The 19313-nt window shown below is 37.7% G+C and overlaps 3 protein-coding genes across 3 annotated transcripts; 1 reads left to right on the top strand and 2 right to left on the bottom strand.

The window, feature by feature from the left end:
- Window positions 1-75: 75 nt before the first annotated feature.
- Prosbeta2 (Proteasome beta2 subunit) lies at window positions 76-1506 on the bottom strand. Its single transcript, XM_076136411.1, has 4 exons — window positions 1312-1506; window positions 795-1231; window positions 512-717; window positions 76-270 (listed from the first exon to the last, which is right to left on the bottom strand). Exons 1-4 carry the CDS (start codon window positions 1371-1373, stop codon window positions 127-129), a joined length of 849 nt encoding a protein of 282 aa, XP_075992526.1. The 5' UTR covers window positions 1374-1506; the 3' UTR covers window positions 76-126.
- Window positions 1507-1829: 323 nt separating this feature from the next.
- shv (DnaJ heat shock protein family member shriveled) lies at window positions 1830-4104 on the top strand. The gene is made up of 5 exons (XM_076136409.1): window positions 1830-2404; window positions 2515-2691; window positions 3120-3287; window positions 3521-3731; window positions 3906-4104. Exons 1-5 carry the CDS (start codon window positions 1955-1957, stop codon window positions 3959-3961), a joined length of 1062 nt encoding a protein of 353 aa, XP_075992524.1. The 5' UTR covers window positions 1830-1954; the 3' UTR covers window positions 3962-4104.
- Window positions 4105-4154: 50 nt separating this feature from the next.
- LOC142987566 (putative phosphorylase b kinase regulatory subunit beta) lies at window positions 4155-18841 on the bottom strand. Its single transcript, XM_076136410.1, has 22 exons — window positions 18675-18841; window positions 17387-17504; window positions 17072-17207; window positions 16635-16917; window positions 16366-16495; window positions 16072-16223; window positions 15327-15663; window positions 15070-15159; window positions 14839-14865; window positions 13182-13336; window positions 12704-12718; window positions 11892-12011; window positions 11289-11399; window positions 10744-10871; window positions 10171-10346; window positions 9466-9728; window positions 7920-8078; window positions 7503-7628; window positions 6923-7146; window positions 6537-6651; window positions 5552-5785; window positions 4155-5296 (listed from the first exon to the last, which is right to left on the bottom strand). Exons 1-22 carry the CDS (start codon window positions 18684-18686, stop codon window positions 5144-5146), a joined length of 3264 nt encoding a protein of 1087 aa, XP_075992525.1. The 5' UTR covers window positions 18687-18841; the 3' UTR covers window positions 4155-5143.
- Window positions 18842-19313: the final 472 nt, after the last annotated feature.

Below are 19313 nucleotides of genomic sequence, written 5' to 3'. Positions count from 1 at the left end.
ATGACTTTGCACAAAAAGGAAATACTTGACCATGTTTGCTTAATATTTGACTGATTGGTAAATAATACAGATCAATGTGAAAAAGTTACATTTATTTATATTCATTCAAATATGCAAATGTTATAATTAACGGCGACTGTGTGAAGGCTCCACTTCCATGGGCTGTGGGCTCTGAGTGACCGTCACGGATGTTACCTCCAGGGGGATGACTCGTTGCTTCAGCACAGCTGTAGTGCCTAGAGGATATCTGTACGATCCTTGCTTCTTGCCCTGAAATAGAAATTATCAAGAGTTTCTTTAACATCAATATTAAGACCTGTTACTCCCTTAAGTTAGTTTGTCTTATAGGAAGTCAAGAATAGAAAGAACAATTCTACAATATATCTCACACTCAGTCAGCATAAAAACAGTATAGAATAAGACATTGCTGCAGCACAGCATATCTCTGCATTTGTTAGGTAGTCTGCATTGTTAACACAGGAAAATATACATATGGAGAAAGTGATATTACCTTAACATTAGCTTCCTCATAAGTTCTTAGGTATTGGGCAGGTCCAGAGTTACGAATAACACACAAGTCTACATTAGAACCAGATCCCAAGTCATTGAAGATACCAGCAGCAATGGCGTCACGGACAAGCTTCTTGCCTTCCTCCTCACTCATGTTTGGTTTCCAACCAGATTCAAACACTGCCATAGCAGCAAGAGATCCAGAACCTGCAGAAAATGTCTTTTATTAACTAAATATATTCAAAATTTAGCAGAGATCATGTACAGTACAGGTTTAATCTTACCCATGGTGGCATAGGGCAGCTTATCAACAGAACCATGGGGGTAAATGCAATAGATGTGTGGCCCAGTTCTATCTACACCACCGAGTACCAAGGCAGCACCGATATAACCCTGATAACGGAACAGCATGCGCTTCAACAAGGTAGCTGCAGTCTCCACCGGCACCGTGCGACCTGTATGCAGTCTCTGCAACTCCAATTGGGAAGATACTGTTTGTGTTGTCATCTCTGTGTCTGCCGCGGTACCTGCACCGCAGCAGTACATGTTACTAGCCAGGTAATGGATCTTCTGGCAGTTTTTATCCGATACTACGGTGTTTTCAGTAGCCCGCGTATCAGCGCCAAGTATAACGCCATCGGCATAAATTATGCCAACAATAGTAGTGCCGGTTTTAGTGGCCTTAGGAGCAGGGAATCCTTTTTGCGCCAAGAAAGCATTACTGGAAACAAAAACAAAGTATATACACCCAATAGCTCAATTTATGAGCATTACAATAAAACTTGTAGTGTCATCGCTTACCGTTGGCTGTTCTCAAAGGAGAAACCAGGAGCAGGTACCTCTGGTAACAAAATAGAGGCCATATTTACTTATTTTCGAATTCGAATACTTAAGAATCAGTTAGTAATTGTATTGCAAGGTTTTTATGAAGAAAAAGCCGATCTGTATATTTCTGCAAGCAATGCTTGTAAATGTCACTGTCAGACGAACAATGATGACTTTTCAAAAAGATTGATATAGATTAAAAAAAGTTATTCGATTTGCAATTATTGTTGTACATACTCCGTTGATACTCGACTAAATAATATCTCGTATATTACAGTTCGCTTTTTGTCAGAAACCAATTTTTCTATGTAGAAACACAGAGTATACGAGGCCGTAGGTGATTGGATATTACATTGTTAAAATTTTGTGATTCAATTTGAACTCTAATAGCTGGTCATAAGGGTGAAAACTGGTGAAAAATATAAAACACATACAATCTTTCTATCTTGATGAAAAACACGAGCCAATGATGGCTGGACGAATTGCCTTCATATGCCAGTTTGTCAAAGTAGTACCGTGTTGTCAAAAGGCGAAAATGTGTTAAACATTATTACAGATTTTTACGTGAACTCGATAAAACTTAGATTCTAAATTATTTCTTAGGCTTAAATTTAGCAATATGTATAGTAATACTGCCTATATATGTTTAATTTATTTAACATCGGCCTTAGTGTTGACGTTGGCCGGTCGGGACTTTTATCAAATTCTAGGTGTATCTCGTTCTGCGACCACAAATGAAATCAAGAAAGCTTACAGAAAACTAGCAAAAGCATTACATCCAGATAAGAATCAAGATGATCCTGATGCCTCTCAGAAATTTCAAGATCTTGGTGCAGCATATGAGGCTCTCTCGGATCCTGAAAAACGAGAATTGTATGATCGCTGTGGTGAAGACTGTCTGAAAAAAGATGGTATGATGAATAACAATGATCCATTTGCGAGTTTTTTTGGTGATTTCGGCTTCCACTTCGGCGGTGAACAACAACACCACGAAACACCACGCGGCGCTGATATCGTCATGGAGCTTACAGTTACTCTGGAGGAACTCTATAACGGAAATTTCATAGAGGTAATAACTATATAATAGGAATGTCTAACATTACAATTTACGTGTCATTGTTATTATTATTGTAATAAATGTGCATGGATAAGTTTACTATAACCTTGATTTGATTGTAGATAACACGTAATAAGCCCGTGATCAAACCCGCGTCAGGGACACGTAAGTGCAACTGCAGGCAAGAGATGGTAACTAGGAACTTGGGCCCAGGACGCTTCCAGATGATGCAGCAGACTGTATGTGATGAATGTCCCAATGTCAAGCTTGTCAATGAAGAGAGACTACTGGAGATTGAGGTAATTAGAAAATCCATTCTTATTAATATTGTCTTTTGGACAGTAATTTTGTGGTACCCATTTCTATTTGCTCTATAATGCTTGTAAATATATACCTAGAAATATCTGTATATTATAGTCAGGACACAACATTATATAAATAGTTAATTAACCTATTTCTTAATTGGTAAGAACTATAACATTTTATGTAAATCAGTACATAATTATTTTATGCTACATTTGTCTGTCTAGATAAACAAAACACTGATAAACTTTGAACAACTGATATATTTTGATGATAATTTAAACCCATACATGTGATATGCCTAAATTTTATTTGATCCAATTAATCTCCATTGTATGATAACAATGTATCATTAATTTTCGAGTTCTATTTTAATTATCTATTGAACATTCCAACAAAAATATTAATTCATGTTATATTGTAGGTAGAGGTTGGTGCCAAAGATGGTCACAAGTTTAGACTAAGAGGTGAGGGTGAACCTCATATGGATGGAGACCCGGGAGACCTGATATTTGTGTTCAATACGGAGAAACACCCACAATTCACACGCAAGGGAGATGACCTGTACACAAATGTTACAATATCATTACAGGTATGTATTGTTTATCCTTAATTTAAAAAAACCAATAGATTGAATAGGGATGATCTGAAATTCCTATATTTATTAAAAGAGCAAATATTCTCAAAAACACAATTCGTTGTGAAATTTAATTATGACTGAAGTGCTTGCACAAAATATTAAGTGATGTTTAAAAATGTTGTAGTTTTTTATTGTCAGTGTAATTATGGAATAAACAGAATTTTATATCTTGTGTGTTGTTTTAGGATGCATTGACAGGTTTCACAATGGACTTGGTACATCTGGATGGTCATAAAGTTTCTGTGTCCCGTGACAAGGTGACTTGGGCTGGAGCCCGTGTCCGCAAGAAGGGTGAAGGAATGCCCAACTTTGATAACAACAATCTACATGGAAATCTTTATATCACATTTGACATTGATTTCCCTAAGCAAGACTTTACCGATGACGAGAAGGAAGGTAAATTATTTTCCATTGTTTTTGATTACCTTGTACATACATATTAGTTTAGTTGTTAGATAGTATACTACAATAATAAGTACCCTGAACTTTTAATAGCTGACATTACATTCACTTATTGTTATTATTTACCATGATTGATGAGGTTTTCTAACTGCATTATCTTTGTTTCAGCACTACGAAAAATACTTAAACAAACACCAAATAACAAAGTATACAATGGACTATAGTAGCCATATTGCCAATTTAATTTATTTAAGTAGTGAAATGAGTGCAACGGTATGAACAAAGTCTGTCTTGTGTGAACGATTTTGGGTTACCTGTGAATACATGTGATTGTTTTTATATAATAAAACATCTTAATTGTAGAAAATGTTTATAATCATTGGTAATCTATGCCCCAGCATTCCTGTAAGCTACTTACAATACTCTAGGTCCCATAGTAACCCTCTAGATAATGTAAAAGAAACAAGCTGTTATGTATGTTCATAATTTTATTTCAAAAATATATATTTGATAAAAATATTGGCTCTACAAAATGATAATATATTTTTTTTACATAATAGTATGAATGTTTCTCTATAACACAGCATGAATTGGACGACAATTATTAATAAATTACAAATAAACATAACAAGAGATAGACAATTTTGTGCTTAGATTAATATTGTACCATACAAATTCATATAGAATTCCATAATATACATTTTCTGATCTTGCAACAAATTTTCAGGAAAACGCGCTAGTTTGATGTTGTAGTCAGCGACTATATTGTTTAAAACCATTCTATTTGATCAGGATAATCCTATATTTAACCAATTACAGGAATGCTGACAGTTCAATAGACTTGTCTAATTCATTATTGTACACTAAGTATATGCAATCTATAAAAGTAAAATAACATTATTGTAACACAACAATGACAATAATCTGACTGAAAATCATAACTACATGAATATTATCTTAAACCTACTTAACATTTCTTAGGACTAATTAATATGGCTATATTATAATGTCTTACTGATCACTAACAAAAATGGCCTGACATGTTCGTCTAAGGAACTAGTACCGTCGTCATCATCACACACCAGTACACATGTGGCAACCAAAAAAAAGGTTATGAATGGAATTTTTCAAACTCGATTAACTCTAGACGACATTGTTTGTCAGATTGGTTCATTCAGTAACAGATTGACAGAATGCGGCTATAAAATTCCTGACAATAGGCATGTATACGGCCGATAATTTTAATTTTCTATGCAACAATACGCAAATGAATCTTAAAATTACACGTTTCATGTTCGGATGTAAGCTATATTCCGCATAACAGATATAGCATGAGTTGTTCATTGGTTGTGTGTTTAATTCCGTATTAGCCGTAGGTAGGTAGTACGAGTGATAGATTGTAGTACTCAGGACACGAGGCAGGAGGGCTGCGCGGCGGGCACGAGGTCGGGCGCGGCGGCCCCCTGCAGCACGCTGTTGACGACGGCGCGCGCCAGGTACCCCACCGACACGGCGGGCGGCGCCGCGCTCAGCGCATCGCTGTCAGTCAGCCCACTGTCCTGCGGATCATAATATCACGATTATATCTCCGACTCTAATCCTACAACTCGCTTCTGGCTCTCATGGCCGTATTCCGAAGATGTGCTGTGTCTTTAAGATCTAATTAAATTCTGTGGTTAGCTTGTGTAAATGTAAAATAGACAATTGTACTAAAAACGGAATTTGTGTTCATAGTTATCTCGTTCCGTTTGCTCTAGTTTTTCCTGACCCATTTTTATATGTTTAAAATAGCTTAGTAAAAGCGAGACTGTTACCTTAGCATAGGTGTACTGCGCGTCGTCGACCAGTTTGTCGACATGCAGCGGTTGCTGCAGGAACAGCTCGGGGTTGCGGCGCAGGATGGTGGCGAGCACGCACAGCAGCTCCACGCACAGCTGGCGCCGCGACGCCGACTCCACGCGCACCAGCGCCTCCTCCACCAGCAGCGCGAACGACAGCTCCGACCGCGACATGTTCACCAACGTCGGGTCCGCCGGGATCGAGTGACCCTGACGAACATATTTGATTCATTAACTTAACTACAAGTATTTTAGACTAGCTGACCCGCGCAACTTCGCTTGCGTCACTTAAGATAATCATAATTTTCCCCGTTTTTGTAACATTTTTCACTGTTTCTCTGCTCCTATTGGTTGTAGCGTAATGATATATAGCCTATAGCCTTCCTCGATAAATGGGCTATCTAACACTGAAAGAATTTTTCAAATCGGGCCAGTAGTTCCCGAGATTAGCGCGTTCAAACAAACAAACAAACAAACAAACTCTTCAGCTTTATAATATTAGTATAGATTGACAGTTTTTTTTTCATTTTATTTAACGTAGGATTCCTTGCGAGGAGGAAGCCCTTGGGACTAAACTTGAAGATAAGAAAGCAAAGAATAAAGTCACAGAATCCATATTGAATCAAATTAAATTACTCGTTCGCTTCACAATCTTTTTTAAAGTACCTACCATAAATATTCATTGCGACGACATTCCGTAACAAGTAATTACTGAACCATATGCCGCCTCGGTGATTTGATATCGTTTGTAAACCATAAAAAACACATGAAACCATTGAACATGTACATAATGTACGTACATAGAGGTAATTGTATAGTTTTCTGTTATCGCTCGACCGCGTAATTGATTCGTTAGATATCGATTTTATACATGGAGTTATGGAAATGATTAAATACGGAGTAATAACATCAGACATATTTAGTTTGTGTTTCGAGCTAGTAAAATTATAATATTATCTACCTGTATGATAATTCCTTTCGGGGTTCGTAGTAGAATGTCCCACACTTGTATGTAAAAGTGTTTGGGCACACGACACAAGCAACCTTCTAGCTGGCGGCGTTGTAACGGCGTCAATCTGATAACACACAATCTCATTAGAAACTTACAATTGTCAGCTCGTCTATTTTATACACTGTAACGATTTCAATAAAGAGACCTTGCGAATGCAATTCAAATTGTACAGTAGTACATACAGGAATTCAGGAAACTTTAAATTATTTTCAACGACAATCCGACGTCATTGCTTCTGAATATCCGTGTCGAAATAGTTATAATGTTAATGATAAACCCATCTCCAAATCCGGGTCTCTTATTTTATATCTATAATATAATAATATTCTACGTACCCTTGTTCGTCAGCCCAGTCGGACACGGTGAGTACGCGTTGCAGCAGAGTCCTCAGCTTGTAGGGCGACAGGCTCTCGAGCGTACCATCAGCTCGCTTCTCCGCCGGGAACAGCTGCAGGTAGATGCGGATGGCCTCCAGCACCCAGCCCACGCGGATCTTCAGGATACCACGGAACATGTCCGGGTTCGTGCCTATCAGGCGACCGCAGTACAACACTATCTCCTGTCAAATTTTGTGATATGTAATTCTAGAAATCGTATTCGGGGACTAATAAAAAAATGGCATAAACTAACCCTCTCATTCATAAACACACTATGAACCTATTTTAGTTAAAAAGCTATACTACTATAATATGTTTTCCCTTTTCTATTTCGCTAAGGAGTGAAAGAAACAAAACACTTTATAAGCCTTTCATAACTTCATATATTTTTATGAATAAGAGGATAATTCTATTGTAACGATTGAAGGATAAGCGATTCCAAAAACGCCCGTGATTTGTGTATAGGTACGCTTTACATGGACTCTAGCAGTTAGTTGTTACTAGTTAGCTAGCAGCACATAAACAAGTAAAATCTTGCCTGTTGTAAGACAGCGCCGATGACGTCATACGGCTGAATGGTTGAATACATGACGGACTGTATTTCGCCCGGCGTCATGGGCTTGTCGAACACTGTCTCCTTTTGACCGATTACACCGACTGTTAACTGCAAACAACATAATTACATTCATTAACTGTAGAATTTTTATTCCATCATTTAACTATTCAAACAATTCCGAATCTCATGTTGTATATTTTATTCCGATCAGAATCAATATATATATATATTTTTCATTTAGGTTAAATATTGACACTATAGTCGTTACTATTACTTATTCCACCACCAGCTCCGAAAGGGGGTAGAGCCTTATGAGCAGAGCTAGCACAAAACTAACTTTTCAATCCCCAAAAGATTTACAATGTGGTTGATAAAATAATTGATGTTAAGTATTTATACCTGTTTCCCGTTGACGAGCACGGTGGTGATGAAGGGGCTGATGGAGTCGACGGTGTGGTTGAGCAGCGAGGAGCAGTAGCGCACCGCGCGCCAGTGCCGCAGCACGCCCGCGCTGTGGTACAGGGACTTCAACGACTCCAGCGCGTTCGTGCCGTTCACCTAACATTCGTATACAGTATACACATCATTGATAAAAAGTCAGGATAAATTTTGCGTTGAAGCGTGAATAAACTAAGAGATTAATTGGTTTGTTTAGAGAAGTTATCGGTCATCAGGATTATTGTATCAGAATCTATTAAGATTTTTTGAATCCTCGGTCAATTTTGTCGATATACAAATTATTTGATCATCGGTTACGAAATCGAATTTCTTGCTGCAACCGTTACCGTTTAAGCATACGTTTGAATTAACTTTCGGTTTCACATAATACGCCAAGGCTTCTATCCTCAGAAGGATGCATGTAGTATGATGTAGGCGCGTACCTCGAACATGGGTCCCTCCCGCTCCAGCAGGATGCCCCACAGCTGGCACTGCGCGAACACGTTGTCGGTGTCCCGCAGCGCCGCCACCACGTCGGGCGTGGCGGCGCTGTGTTACAACAGGAAGGTTAATGTATTCACAGGTAGGCGCGTACCTCGAACATGGGTCCCTCCCGCTCCAGCAGGATGCCCCACAGCTGGCACTGCGCGAACACGTTGTCGGTGTCCCGCAGCGCCGCCACCACGTCGGGCGTGGCGGCGCTGTGTTACAACAGGAAGGTTAATGTATTCACAGGTAGGCGCGTACCTCGAACATGGGTCCCTCCCGCTCCAGCAGGATGCCCCACAGCTGGCACTGCGCGAACACGTTGTCGGTGTCCCGCAGCGCCGCCACCACGTCGGGCGTGGCGGCGCTGTGTTACAACAGGAAGGTTAATGTATTCACAGGTAGGCGCGTACCTCGAACATGGGTCCCTCCCGCTCCAGCAGGATGCCCCACAGCTGGCACTGCGCGAACACGTTGTCGGTGTCCCGCAGCGCCGCCACCACGTCGGGCGTGGCGGCGCTGTGTTACAACAGGAAGGTTAATGTATTCACAGGTAGGCGCGTACCTCGAACATGGGTCCCTCCCGCTCCAGCAGGATGCCCCACAGCTGGCACTGCGCGAACACGTTGTCGGTGTCCCGCAGCGCCGCCACCACGTCGGGCGTGGCGGCGCTGTGTTACAACAGGAAGGTTAATGTATTCACAGGTAGGCGCGTACCTCGAACATGGGTCCCTCCCGCTCCAGCAGGATGCCCCACAGCTGGCACTGCGCGAACACGTTGTCGGTGTCCCGCAGCGCCGCCACCACGTCGGGCGTGGCGGCGCTGTGTTACAACAGGAAGGTTAATGTATTCACAGGTAGGCGCGTACCTCGAACATGGGTCCCTCCCGCTCCAGCAGGATGCCCCACAGCTGGCACTGCGCGAACACGTTGTCGGTGTCCCGCAGCGCCGCCACCACGTCGGGCGTGGCGGCGCTGTGTTACAACAGGAAGGTTAATGTATTCACAGGTAGGCGCGTACCTCGAACATGGGTCCCTCCCGCTCCAGCAGGATGCCCCACAGCTGGCACTGCGCGAACACGTTGTCGGTGTCCCGCAGCGCCGCCACCACGTCGGGCGTGGAAGCGCTGCGGTACTGCGCCCGGCACTGCGCCTCCTCGCGGTACGTGAGCGTGCGCGGCACGTCCGTCAGAGACTGGTAGCCGATGTACTCGTGCTCCAGCTGCCGGAACTGCGTGAACATCTCCGCCGGGAACGAGCCCTGGCTCATGAAGTCCAGGTGCTCTGTCCGACGATAACAACGTTAGCGATCGATAACAAACTGTATGTTATTACTAGTACTGCAAGTTATTAAAGAATAAGCTTACGTATCTTTTGTAGCAATTGGGTAGTTGACTGAGTTAACAAAAAATTATTTAACTTGTAGTCATAAAAAGTTTATCCAAAATTCTCACGCTGTGTAATTTCTTTCCTAAATAATGTTAAAATTGTTGTTATTGCAGACTGACATATTATTACGCACACGTTTGATTAACAAGGAAATAAGACACTATGACGTCACTATGTCGTATTTTTATACTAAAATGTGTTTTTAACATTTCATAGAGTAGCTGATTTGACTGGACCTTATTGTAATCTTGGACAAATTCGAAAGCGATTATATCGATATTATAACATGACACAAGTAATTCAATTTTTAATTGTAAATTATTGTATATGTACTTACCCATACAAGAGCTAGAGATTAAGTTCTGCAGTCGTCCGAGGCGCACCTTGACGCCGTCGCAGTGTCCCTTCTTGAGCATGGCGAAGAGATCCAGCATGTGCTTGAAGTGCGGGTCACGCATGTGTTCCTCACGGACTAGCAGACACACTGTCGGACGACCCGACAACCTCCAGTATCTAACCACAACATTTATTTATTTAATATTTGTGTCAGATAGGAGATAAAAACATAACATTCGTAGAACATATTTTTACGAAAAGGTAAAACTATTAATCAATTAATTAAAAATAGCAAGTTTTATTCTCAATTCAGGCAGTCATGCTAATATTATTCGATCAAACAACTCTGTGCGCAATCGTTAAATTATCGCCACGCCACTACTAGTGCGTAGGGAGGTCGCGGGTTCGATTCCCATACGGAACAAATATTTGTGCGATCCACAAATAATTGTTTCGGATCTGATGGGAATTACATTGAGTTCCATGTTTGTAAAAGTTCCCGCGAAATAAGAGCAATTATTCTTAGGGCGAAAGTTGTCTTTAAAAAAAAGTGTTTAAAGAACAATTGTCTTACTTGCCAACGAACTGTAGTTCAGTCTTGATGTCGTCGATCAACAGAGCCATGTCTCTGTACAAGTAGAACTCCGACACTTCGAATATCAGAGGGTAACACAACACGGTCATGCCACATACTCGGTAGATCTAAAACAATTGATTTAGATTAAACACTGTACTATTGGTACATTAGTAAAAGATCATAAAGAAAGCATTTAGTCTTTGTTGAGCAACATTCCCAAGCTTCCTAGAGCAACACCCTGTATTTTTTGTTACACCCAGGCTATTGCAATCGTCCGAACTACGTTATTAAAAAATGATCATAGTAATGTGACAATGTGTAAGTGTGAGAGAGAGTCCGATAAAATGAGACGACGTAGTTCGTAATTTTGTAATGGCCTAAGTATAGTAGGCACTTATGTGTGTTGCCGCGTCCATTCAATAAACAATAATACAATCACAAACGGTTAAGGATGTTATTGTGTTTCTCTTTGTTGCTCGATAAAAGTGCATGGATTCATCATAATAATAGAATAAAATTCTATAGTAAATGTATTAACTTACTTTACTAGTACCGAGTGAGCCCACAGGTCTGATGGGCCGTCCCGTAAGCTTCAGTTTAGGACAAACACCCAGTTCTCTGTACACGTGGACCAACTGTGTTGAACTGCACACCTAAAATATGAACATATAGTAACGCATTATATCTCCATAACTACTTACTCGTGGGATCCTGTATCAAAGAAGCTTAAAAATATAAATGTCAAAATAGGGTTACCCAAATTAAAGATAGGCGGTAACAAACTACTCCTTTTTTAAGATGATTAAAACATTTTAAACTAGCAAACTGGAACGACTTCATACGGGTAGGTATACTTAGTATAATTTTATACCCGTTGATTCCAGTACCAAGGGAATTTTGATACCAGGGTTATCCGGAAAATGACAAACATATTTTAAAAAATCCAATTAGTTTAGTTGTTCGACACCTATAGATGCATTTCAGTGACTCAGATTTATGTATTTATATATTTTATGTACTGTATTTAGTACAGCCAGCTAAATATATATAAATTTGACTAAACGAATTGTAATAAATTTATCCCCTCGTATTGACGAGGGGAGTACTGGGAATATATCGACAATACGTGCAGGAGCATACCTTACCTGTACGGGTTCAACTTCGTGCGGCGTTTGTGTCTGTATGCCGTAGGTGCCCATCATGGCCTGCAGCCGCATCGACTCCGCTATCAACACCACCTGGACCACCAGGTCGGTCGCTATGCCCTACAATATTAAACACATTATTTAAAATATTATATGTATGTTATTTAAATCAGGTTTTATGCCGTGTCGTGTTTGATATCCTACCGTGTTTGTAACTTAATAAATAATATTTAAAAAATCAGTAATTAAAATTATGCCCCTTAATTTAAAAGTAGTGTAAATCAGTTAAAGAGTAAAAAGACTTAAACATTTTACTATAGTTGAAAATTATTTATCGAATTATATCTAAAAAAAAATGTCCTCAAGGTCTAACAGTTTGTATATAACAGAGAGAACTGAATCGCAATTTAATATTAAGTAGAGGGCCTATTTCGAACAAATTTGCTCTAACAACAAAATCACATACAAGAAAAGCATTGCAAGAATACTTGCAACATTAATAGCTGTTGTGCACATTTATTTAGACACAATGAAGCGTTACAGGGCTCATTCGAAACATGTTATAGTTATACATTTGACGTGTACAGAAACTTATTACTTTCCCATTGTAAAGCTAAGACCTAATAACATTTAGAATCTGCGTACATTTATGCTTAAACAAGTAAGAATGAAAACAACTGAAAATAAGTATCGATCATGTAGCAGCTTCATGCAGACGCAATATGCTTGCACATATAATAATAATTAATATATAGTATGTAAGATTACAGCTGTAGCATTGCATGCTTACATCGTCAATTCCTAATACTTACAAATGCGGGCTTGGCCTGCAAGTTTTGCATGAAAATAAAATAATTTAGAATTTAATATCCAATTAAAAAATGCCTAAATTCGTACACTTGTTTCCTGAAACACTGACATAATGAGAAAAATTAAGGCTGTTCAGCCGTTAAAGACATATTGCTGCAATGTTAGAAATAGTCAGTAAGTCAGCTGAGCGACCAGTGACTCGTCGACAGTGCGCAATGACACTATCAAATAGCTTAGCGATATGTAATAATATGAATCATACACTTAAAAAAATAACCACCTATGTATCTACAATTAGAAGGACAAATGGTAGGTCGATGATACTACTCATAAACCAACAATCAACATTGAAAAAACTACCTACTTCACATACTGGTATGGCATGTATTGGGATGTAAAAATGTCATTTAAATTCTAAGCTGAATAATGTACATAATGTAATTAATCGAATGCACCAAATACAAATGAGTATTTACTAACCTGGAAGGCGGAGTATCGTCCAGCCCGGCGGGGTCTGTTGTACGAGGGCAGGTACCTGCGGATGGGGTCCAGCTCATTGACGTGCAGCAGTCCGCCCGTCAACAGCTGCGCCAGCACGAACAACGACTGTGCCCACAGGAACAAACCACCTGTGTCTGAATATAATATACAAGTTATATTGTTACCTAAGCAATGTACTAAAATACTTTTTAGTCTATTATAAAGTATTATTATTATTTCTAGTCTTATATAATTCTATAAAAAGAAATGAATTCCCAAATAACCAGTCGGATCTTTTATGATAAGATTTTTTAATCACTTATTAGAAAATCTAAAAAAAGCGCGTATCCGCGCAGGACAGCTCGTCAATGAAATTAATTTAAGTATGAAAAACTTTTAGCACGGTCAGCGCTAAAAGTTTTTCATAAGACTGACATGTGAATCTCTAATATAGTACCTACAATAGAAAGAAAGCTGGTTATTTTAATTCTCACAGTGGAAAATTGTTCATATAATAATATTACTCATTCCTACATAATCTACAAATAGACCTACAGTCTCCACCTAACACGACTTTATGAGTTTAGCTGGAAGGGTAACTTCACATAACTGTAGGAGGGTGTAGCTAATGAGACAAAGTAACATACTTCACAAAAAAAAAACTACTGGAAGCCGTGGAACACGTCAATACAATATTTATTGCGATTTAAGATCTGATAATAAATTTGATAGTTCAATACATAGTGTAAATATATTATACTAGCTGTCCCGCGCAACTTCGCTTGCGTCACTTAAGAGAGAATTGATAAAATTTTTCCCCGTTTTTGTAACATTTCTTACTGTTACTCTGCTCCTACTGGTCGTAGCGTGATGATGTATAGCCTATAACCTTCGTCGATAAATAGGCTATCTAACACTGAAAGATTTTTTCATATCGGACCAGTAGTTTCTGAGATTAGCGCGTTCAAACAAACAAACAAACAAACAAACTCTTCAGCTTTATAATATTATTATATATTATATTATATATTATATAATTATATATTATATTATATATCATATTATATTATATATTATATTATATATTATTATATTATATTATATATTATATTATTATAAGTATAGATTGCAATATGATTTGTACTAATATCGGCAAATCACAATACTTATTGAACGTGTAGGTGCTTCCCACCATAACCCTTCACCTCTCAACCAATCCCTTCACCAATACCAACACAATCAATCATAACAAATATCTGGTTGGAATGTAAATTGCTGGAAAAAAACTCTATCTATTTATAAAACATTAATTCTTACTATAATTATTTGGTATATTGTTAAGTTTTGTAAATTATTAAGCTTCTACAGTTCTGCTTAAATAGAAGGTAATTAGGTACAAAATAAAATGCTGTATTAGTCACTATTTATAAAAACTATGTTAGCACAAAAGTTGGCAATGTTAGCAACCTTCTACCATTATAAGATGATGAAACACTTGAAAAAAATGTTTCACAAAATCATAGAGGTTTCTATAAAACTACTAAAAATAAGGTAAACCATAATTACCAATGTTAATAAGTAGGTATTATTCAGAAAAAACGAAAAGAAGTTAAAAGCAAGAAACACAGTATCATTCTCAATGCGATTACATTGTTACCTTTTTCGTTATTGTCACCGGGGTGGTCTGTAAATATAATTGTCCTTTTTGAAATTTTGATAAATGGTAATATATGGTGTAGAACATAAATGTGAAAGATCAATATGGTAATTATTCCAAATTAAAAGACACCCTGATGAGATATCTTATGTTATACTTCCGTCATTATGTTTAGAATATTATTATATTATTTGAATTAAAATCTGTATTTCAATTAATTGAATAACTTACTGGCTGGTAATCTACGGACTGAATTAGGCTCACTACGCTCATTCTCAATGCCTTCGCGCGGTACGTAATAGTACCACGGTATTACAGGATCTGAAATAAAATATAAGGAAGGTATAAACGCAAAAAGCCGCAACAAAGAAAACACCATAATTATCACGATTTTGTTGCTTTTTGCAGCCTAAAAACACCGTTACAGACAAGCGAGACGTCTGAAATAAAAAGTGACTTTTTCAATAAATAATTTACTTAATACGTACCGCCATATTCATCCATGTATATTCTTGCTTTCAATAGTTTCTGATATTCTTCTACTTGGTCAGGCAGTGTACGGAACACACCATCAATTATCATCATCACATAGAACAGGGGCCACTCTGACTCAATGCCATCGAACTCCTTCAATTCACCTTCGCGATAGAACCTTCTGTTAGGGTCTTCAAGCACACATTTGTAGCCGTCGCGACTGAATCTTTTGAACCCACATTTTCCTTGTAAACGTCGCAATATGTTAGATTTAGTTAACTGGACTAAGTGTTCTTCGTGAGTGGCGAATGCTGGGAATGATATCGTTGGCAACAAGGCGGCATCAACACCCTGAAATATAAAAGAATAACATCTAAAACACAGAAAATGACAATGTAATGTTATAATTATCTACCTATGTAACAATAATAAATATGTGCTCGCGGGATTGATTAAATTTATCACATGTAACATTTAAAAGAGTGAGTTTGTAAAAGTACTGAAATCCTGTTTGGAAACAGTAGACATAAAATTGAACTTGTTCTTACTTATTGACAATTATTACTGGGTGAAGATTCCACTGTGAATATTTTGAATTAAAAACAATTGGTGTTTTTTTATAAATATGATATTTTACGAGAAATAATAATAAAAAATGTGCGCAGGTACTACGATTTTGCAATTTCAAACGCTAGCGAAAATCCTCGCCCGCCACCTACCTCGGTAATACGCGACGTTCAGTAAAGATGTTCATATTACCTTGGAACTAGATTCACGTGGTAGCATTGTTTCAAATATACTTCTGTTGCGATTGTGCGCGTCAATATCTACATAGACTACACTCCATGACGCTCCTTTATCACCAAATAAGTTGCATCCATTTATCGCTTCTAGGGCTGCTTTGGCCATACCTGGAAAATACAAATGATAGAATTTATTTCCTTAAGCAGTAACATAAACCATGTACTTTTTTTATTTTTATTACACTAATATAGGCTGTTAATAATACTAAACATAAATAAAAATCAGGTCAGATAAACAAATATACTATACCAATGGAAGAAGCATGAATCTCAGGTTTGCCATCATTGTACTTAGATCCACGTTCCCACATGCCATAATCAGGTGTTCTGTATGCACGCTCCACATAATATACCAAATTTTGAACAAATGCCACTTCATCCTGAAATAAAGAATTAACTAGTGAACAAAAATGTATTATTTAATATATATATTTATACTTAACTATAGCTCAATTTAAAGTACCATTTAAAGGGTCTGAATTAAAAATTTACAAACTTATCTGTAGAAGAAATAACTACCTGTGTGTAAACAATTTGTAATCCTGAAGTAATCATTTGCACTAGGAACAGTAAATAGAGTGAAACAACATCTATTTGGAGATGGTGATACTGATCATCTGTAAGGACTGGTTCCCCAGTAGTGAGGTGGAATTTTACATGTAAGGCATGTGCTGCACTCTGCCGTGTTTTGAAGGCCTCCACCCGCGCCGACTGCTTCACCCAACACTCGAGAATGCCGCGCATACATTTTACAGTGCTTTGGCCAAGTTCATGAGACTTGCCACGATCATCATCAATACGTCTGGAAAAAAATATTACATATGAAAAATGTATAATTATGTTTTTTTATGAAACCTACAATATTGATATTCAGGTCTAAACTGTAGAATTACATCAGATAAAATTTGACTTAGACTTGGATTAAATAGGCTATTATAAAAAAACAACTAACATACCTGTATGCTTGATACAGTCCCCACACTGCTGATGCACAGTAAATACTGTCTCTCACACTGCCTATGTGTAAATCTGATGAGACTACAGGAAACAGACCAGTGATGGGGCTTTGAAATCGCAGTAATTGTCTCTTAACTGAAAATATATCATTTTGCACTTCAGAATTGGCACTTCAACTGGATTTCCTAAATTAAGTACATATGTTGAAAATCGCTTGATGGAAAAACGAATCTACAATCTAGTGGCCAGTAATTTCTGTATACAAATATGAAATCAACAGCTTTATTAGAACCATATAGAAGATGTATACAAACCTATGGCATAATATATATCCAATTGACGCACAGTGTCTTCATAGTTGGATATTTTCATAAATTGCTGTGCATTTATGTCGTCTATGCTCCCTTGGCGGATCATACTGTCTGGGTTAGGCTGAAAGTTAATTTTTTATCACTTTATTTTTATTCGGTGATATAATGAATTTTAACTACCTTATAACATCTGCGACAACATAAGAATATGTACTTTATGCTAGATCACGACAATATATGATAACATTTTCAATTAAATATTATTTTACCTTTGACCAACATTGAACCCCACTTGTAAACAAACTTTTAAGCACTGGCAAAACTACAGTGATTAATGACTGTAGTAAAGTATAGGGTGAATTCTGATTAAATCAAATGCATACGATGTAACGATTCGCTTAATTCTCTGTCTCAAATCATATTTGCAATAATTAATGGTAATTAGAGTTTTTCCGTAATCATTTTAGAAATTGACCACTGTTTGACATTGAGATGACAGATCCAGATACATTTCAGGATTTGTGGTTGCCACTGGTTGTAGTTTTTTTAGTTATAAAAACTGACCTGCGCACTCAATTTAATATCAATGTTACTCGACTAAACTATTTCAAAATACTTCTGTTAATTTCAATTTTAAAGTTCTTCCAGGGTCTCGAAATTGTTCTATTTATTTTTGTATTTGTCGCTATTAACATTGAAGTCATATTGCAAATCTTCGTTTTTTCAGATAATATTGTCGAAGTCAGATAGAGGAGGAGGTACAGAATGGCCACTTCTGTTATGTTTTGAAACATTTCGCTACAACTTAGTGATCCTCCGCACTAGTTATACGCATAATAACCACATATAAGGCGCTTTATCAAGTCCCACTGTTAATCATTCACATCTAGGTACCTACATGGCGATTCACCAATCGCCATGTAGGTACCTAGGTACCCAACAGTCACTTATGGCACGACAACCAGTTTAAAGGCTTTTGGTTTCATTTATAGACGTAAGATTATAAGATGGTTTTGACAATGACTCCTCGAAGCTGTGACTGATGTGCGAAAATATGTATAATTGATCAGCATATTTTCTTTCTATTGTGGAATAACTATTATTATCACTTTCAAAGACCTGTGAAATAATGAGCTTTTAAATCTATATTTTAATATTTTATCGGCGCACTTGACTAGTCTTTGAGAGAACAGTGGGATTTGGTGCAATGTTTTATATTTTGCCCTGTATTATAGCCTTATTAAACTCCTAATCTATATAGCAACAAACGTAAATTAAATTATGTACTAACCGGTGAATTCATTGTTGAAAGCTACCACAGTTTTATTGACAAACACAAAATACAGTATTACGTTAGCACTGAGCACAACACTCTACTATCTTTCTGTTGTCTTAATTTAATTCTTGAATCTAATTTTAGACCAATGATTGTGGAGGGCGACCGACTGGCTGGCACGACTGCATAATATCACGATGAAAACTGAAAATAAATTAAAACATATCATAACGTTATTGTAAGAATTAACATGACTAAAAACCTGATAAAAGTCAACGGAACAAATTGTTAGCCTTATTTAAAAAATAACTTGTGTCAGGTGCAAAGCCGTATGTGTATTTAATATTATGTAAGAATGTGTCACCCTGTTTTTCAGATTTTAATGCGGCTCATGCGGCATGCATCCTGTCTAAAATTGCATATATACGCATACACTTCAGTCTAGTAGTCGCGCGTGGTTGGAGTTAATTCGACAAGTTATTTGATTTGTTATTGTCATTGGTTATTGAATTACATAAATACACATACTATGTATGTAACAGTATGTACCTACTACAATAACCACTTAACGCATTAAAGACATACTTGAATCAGTGAATCCAATCATAACATTGGGCTTGGTATGCATACTATCTCGCCTGTTATAGCCGAAGG

This window comes from Anticarsia gemmatalis, chromosome 3 (assembly GCF_050436995.1).
Source record: "Anticarsia gemmatalis isolate Benzon Research Colony breed Stoneville strain chromosome 3, ilAntGemm2 primary, whole genome shotgun sequence".
NCBI lineage: Eukaryota > Metazoa > Arthropoda > Insecta > Lepidoptera > Erebidae > Anticarsia > Anticarsia gemmatalis.
This window is presented reverse-complemented; position numbering and strand designations above follow the sequence as displayed.

Bases quoted from the DNA above. Each gene is read 5' to 3' on its own strand.
- Prosbeta2 (XM_076136411.1), bottom strand. From the start codon at position 1,373: ATGGCCTCTATTTTGTTACCAGAGGTACCTGCTCCTGGTTTCTCCTTT. The intron at 718-794 runs GTAAGATTAAAC...CATTTTCTGCAG, and splicing joins GCTGCCCTATGCCACCATGG to GTTCTGGATCTCTTGCTGCT. The intron at 271-511 runs GTAATATCACTT...TTTCTATTTCAG, and splicing joins ATGAGGAAGCTAATGTTAAG to GGCAAGAAGCAAGGATCGTA.
- shv (XM_076136409.1), top strand. From the start codon at position 1,955: ATGTATAGTAATACTGCCTATATATGTTTAATTTATTTAACATCGGCC. The intron at 2,692-3,119 runs GTAATTAGAAAA...GTTATATTGTAG, and splicing joins AGAGACTACTGGAGATTGAG to GTAGAGGTTGGTGCCAAAGA. The intron at 3,732-3,905 runs GTAAATTATTTT...TCTTTGTTTCAG, and splicing joins TACCGATGACGAGAAGGAAG to CACTACGAAAAATACTTAAA.
- LOC142987566 (XM_076136410.1), bottom strand. The intron at 11,400-11,891 runs GTAAGGTATGCT...TTCATATTTTAG, and splicing joins ACGAAGTTGAACCCGTACAG to GTGTGCAGTTCAACACAGTT. The intron at 10,347-10,743 runs GTAAGACAATTG...TGTTGTGGTTAG, and splicing joins GAACTACAGTTCGTTGGCAA to ATACTGGAGGTTGTCGGGTC.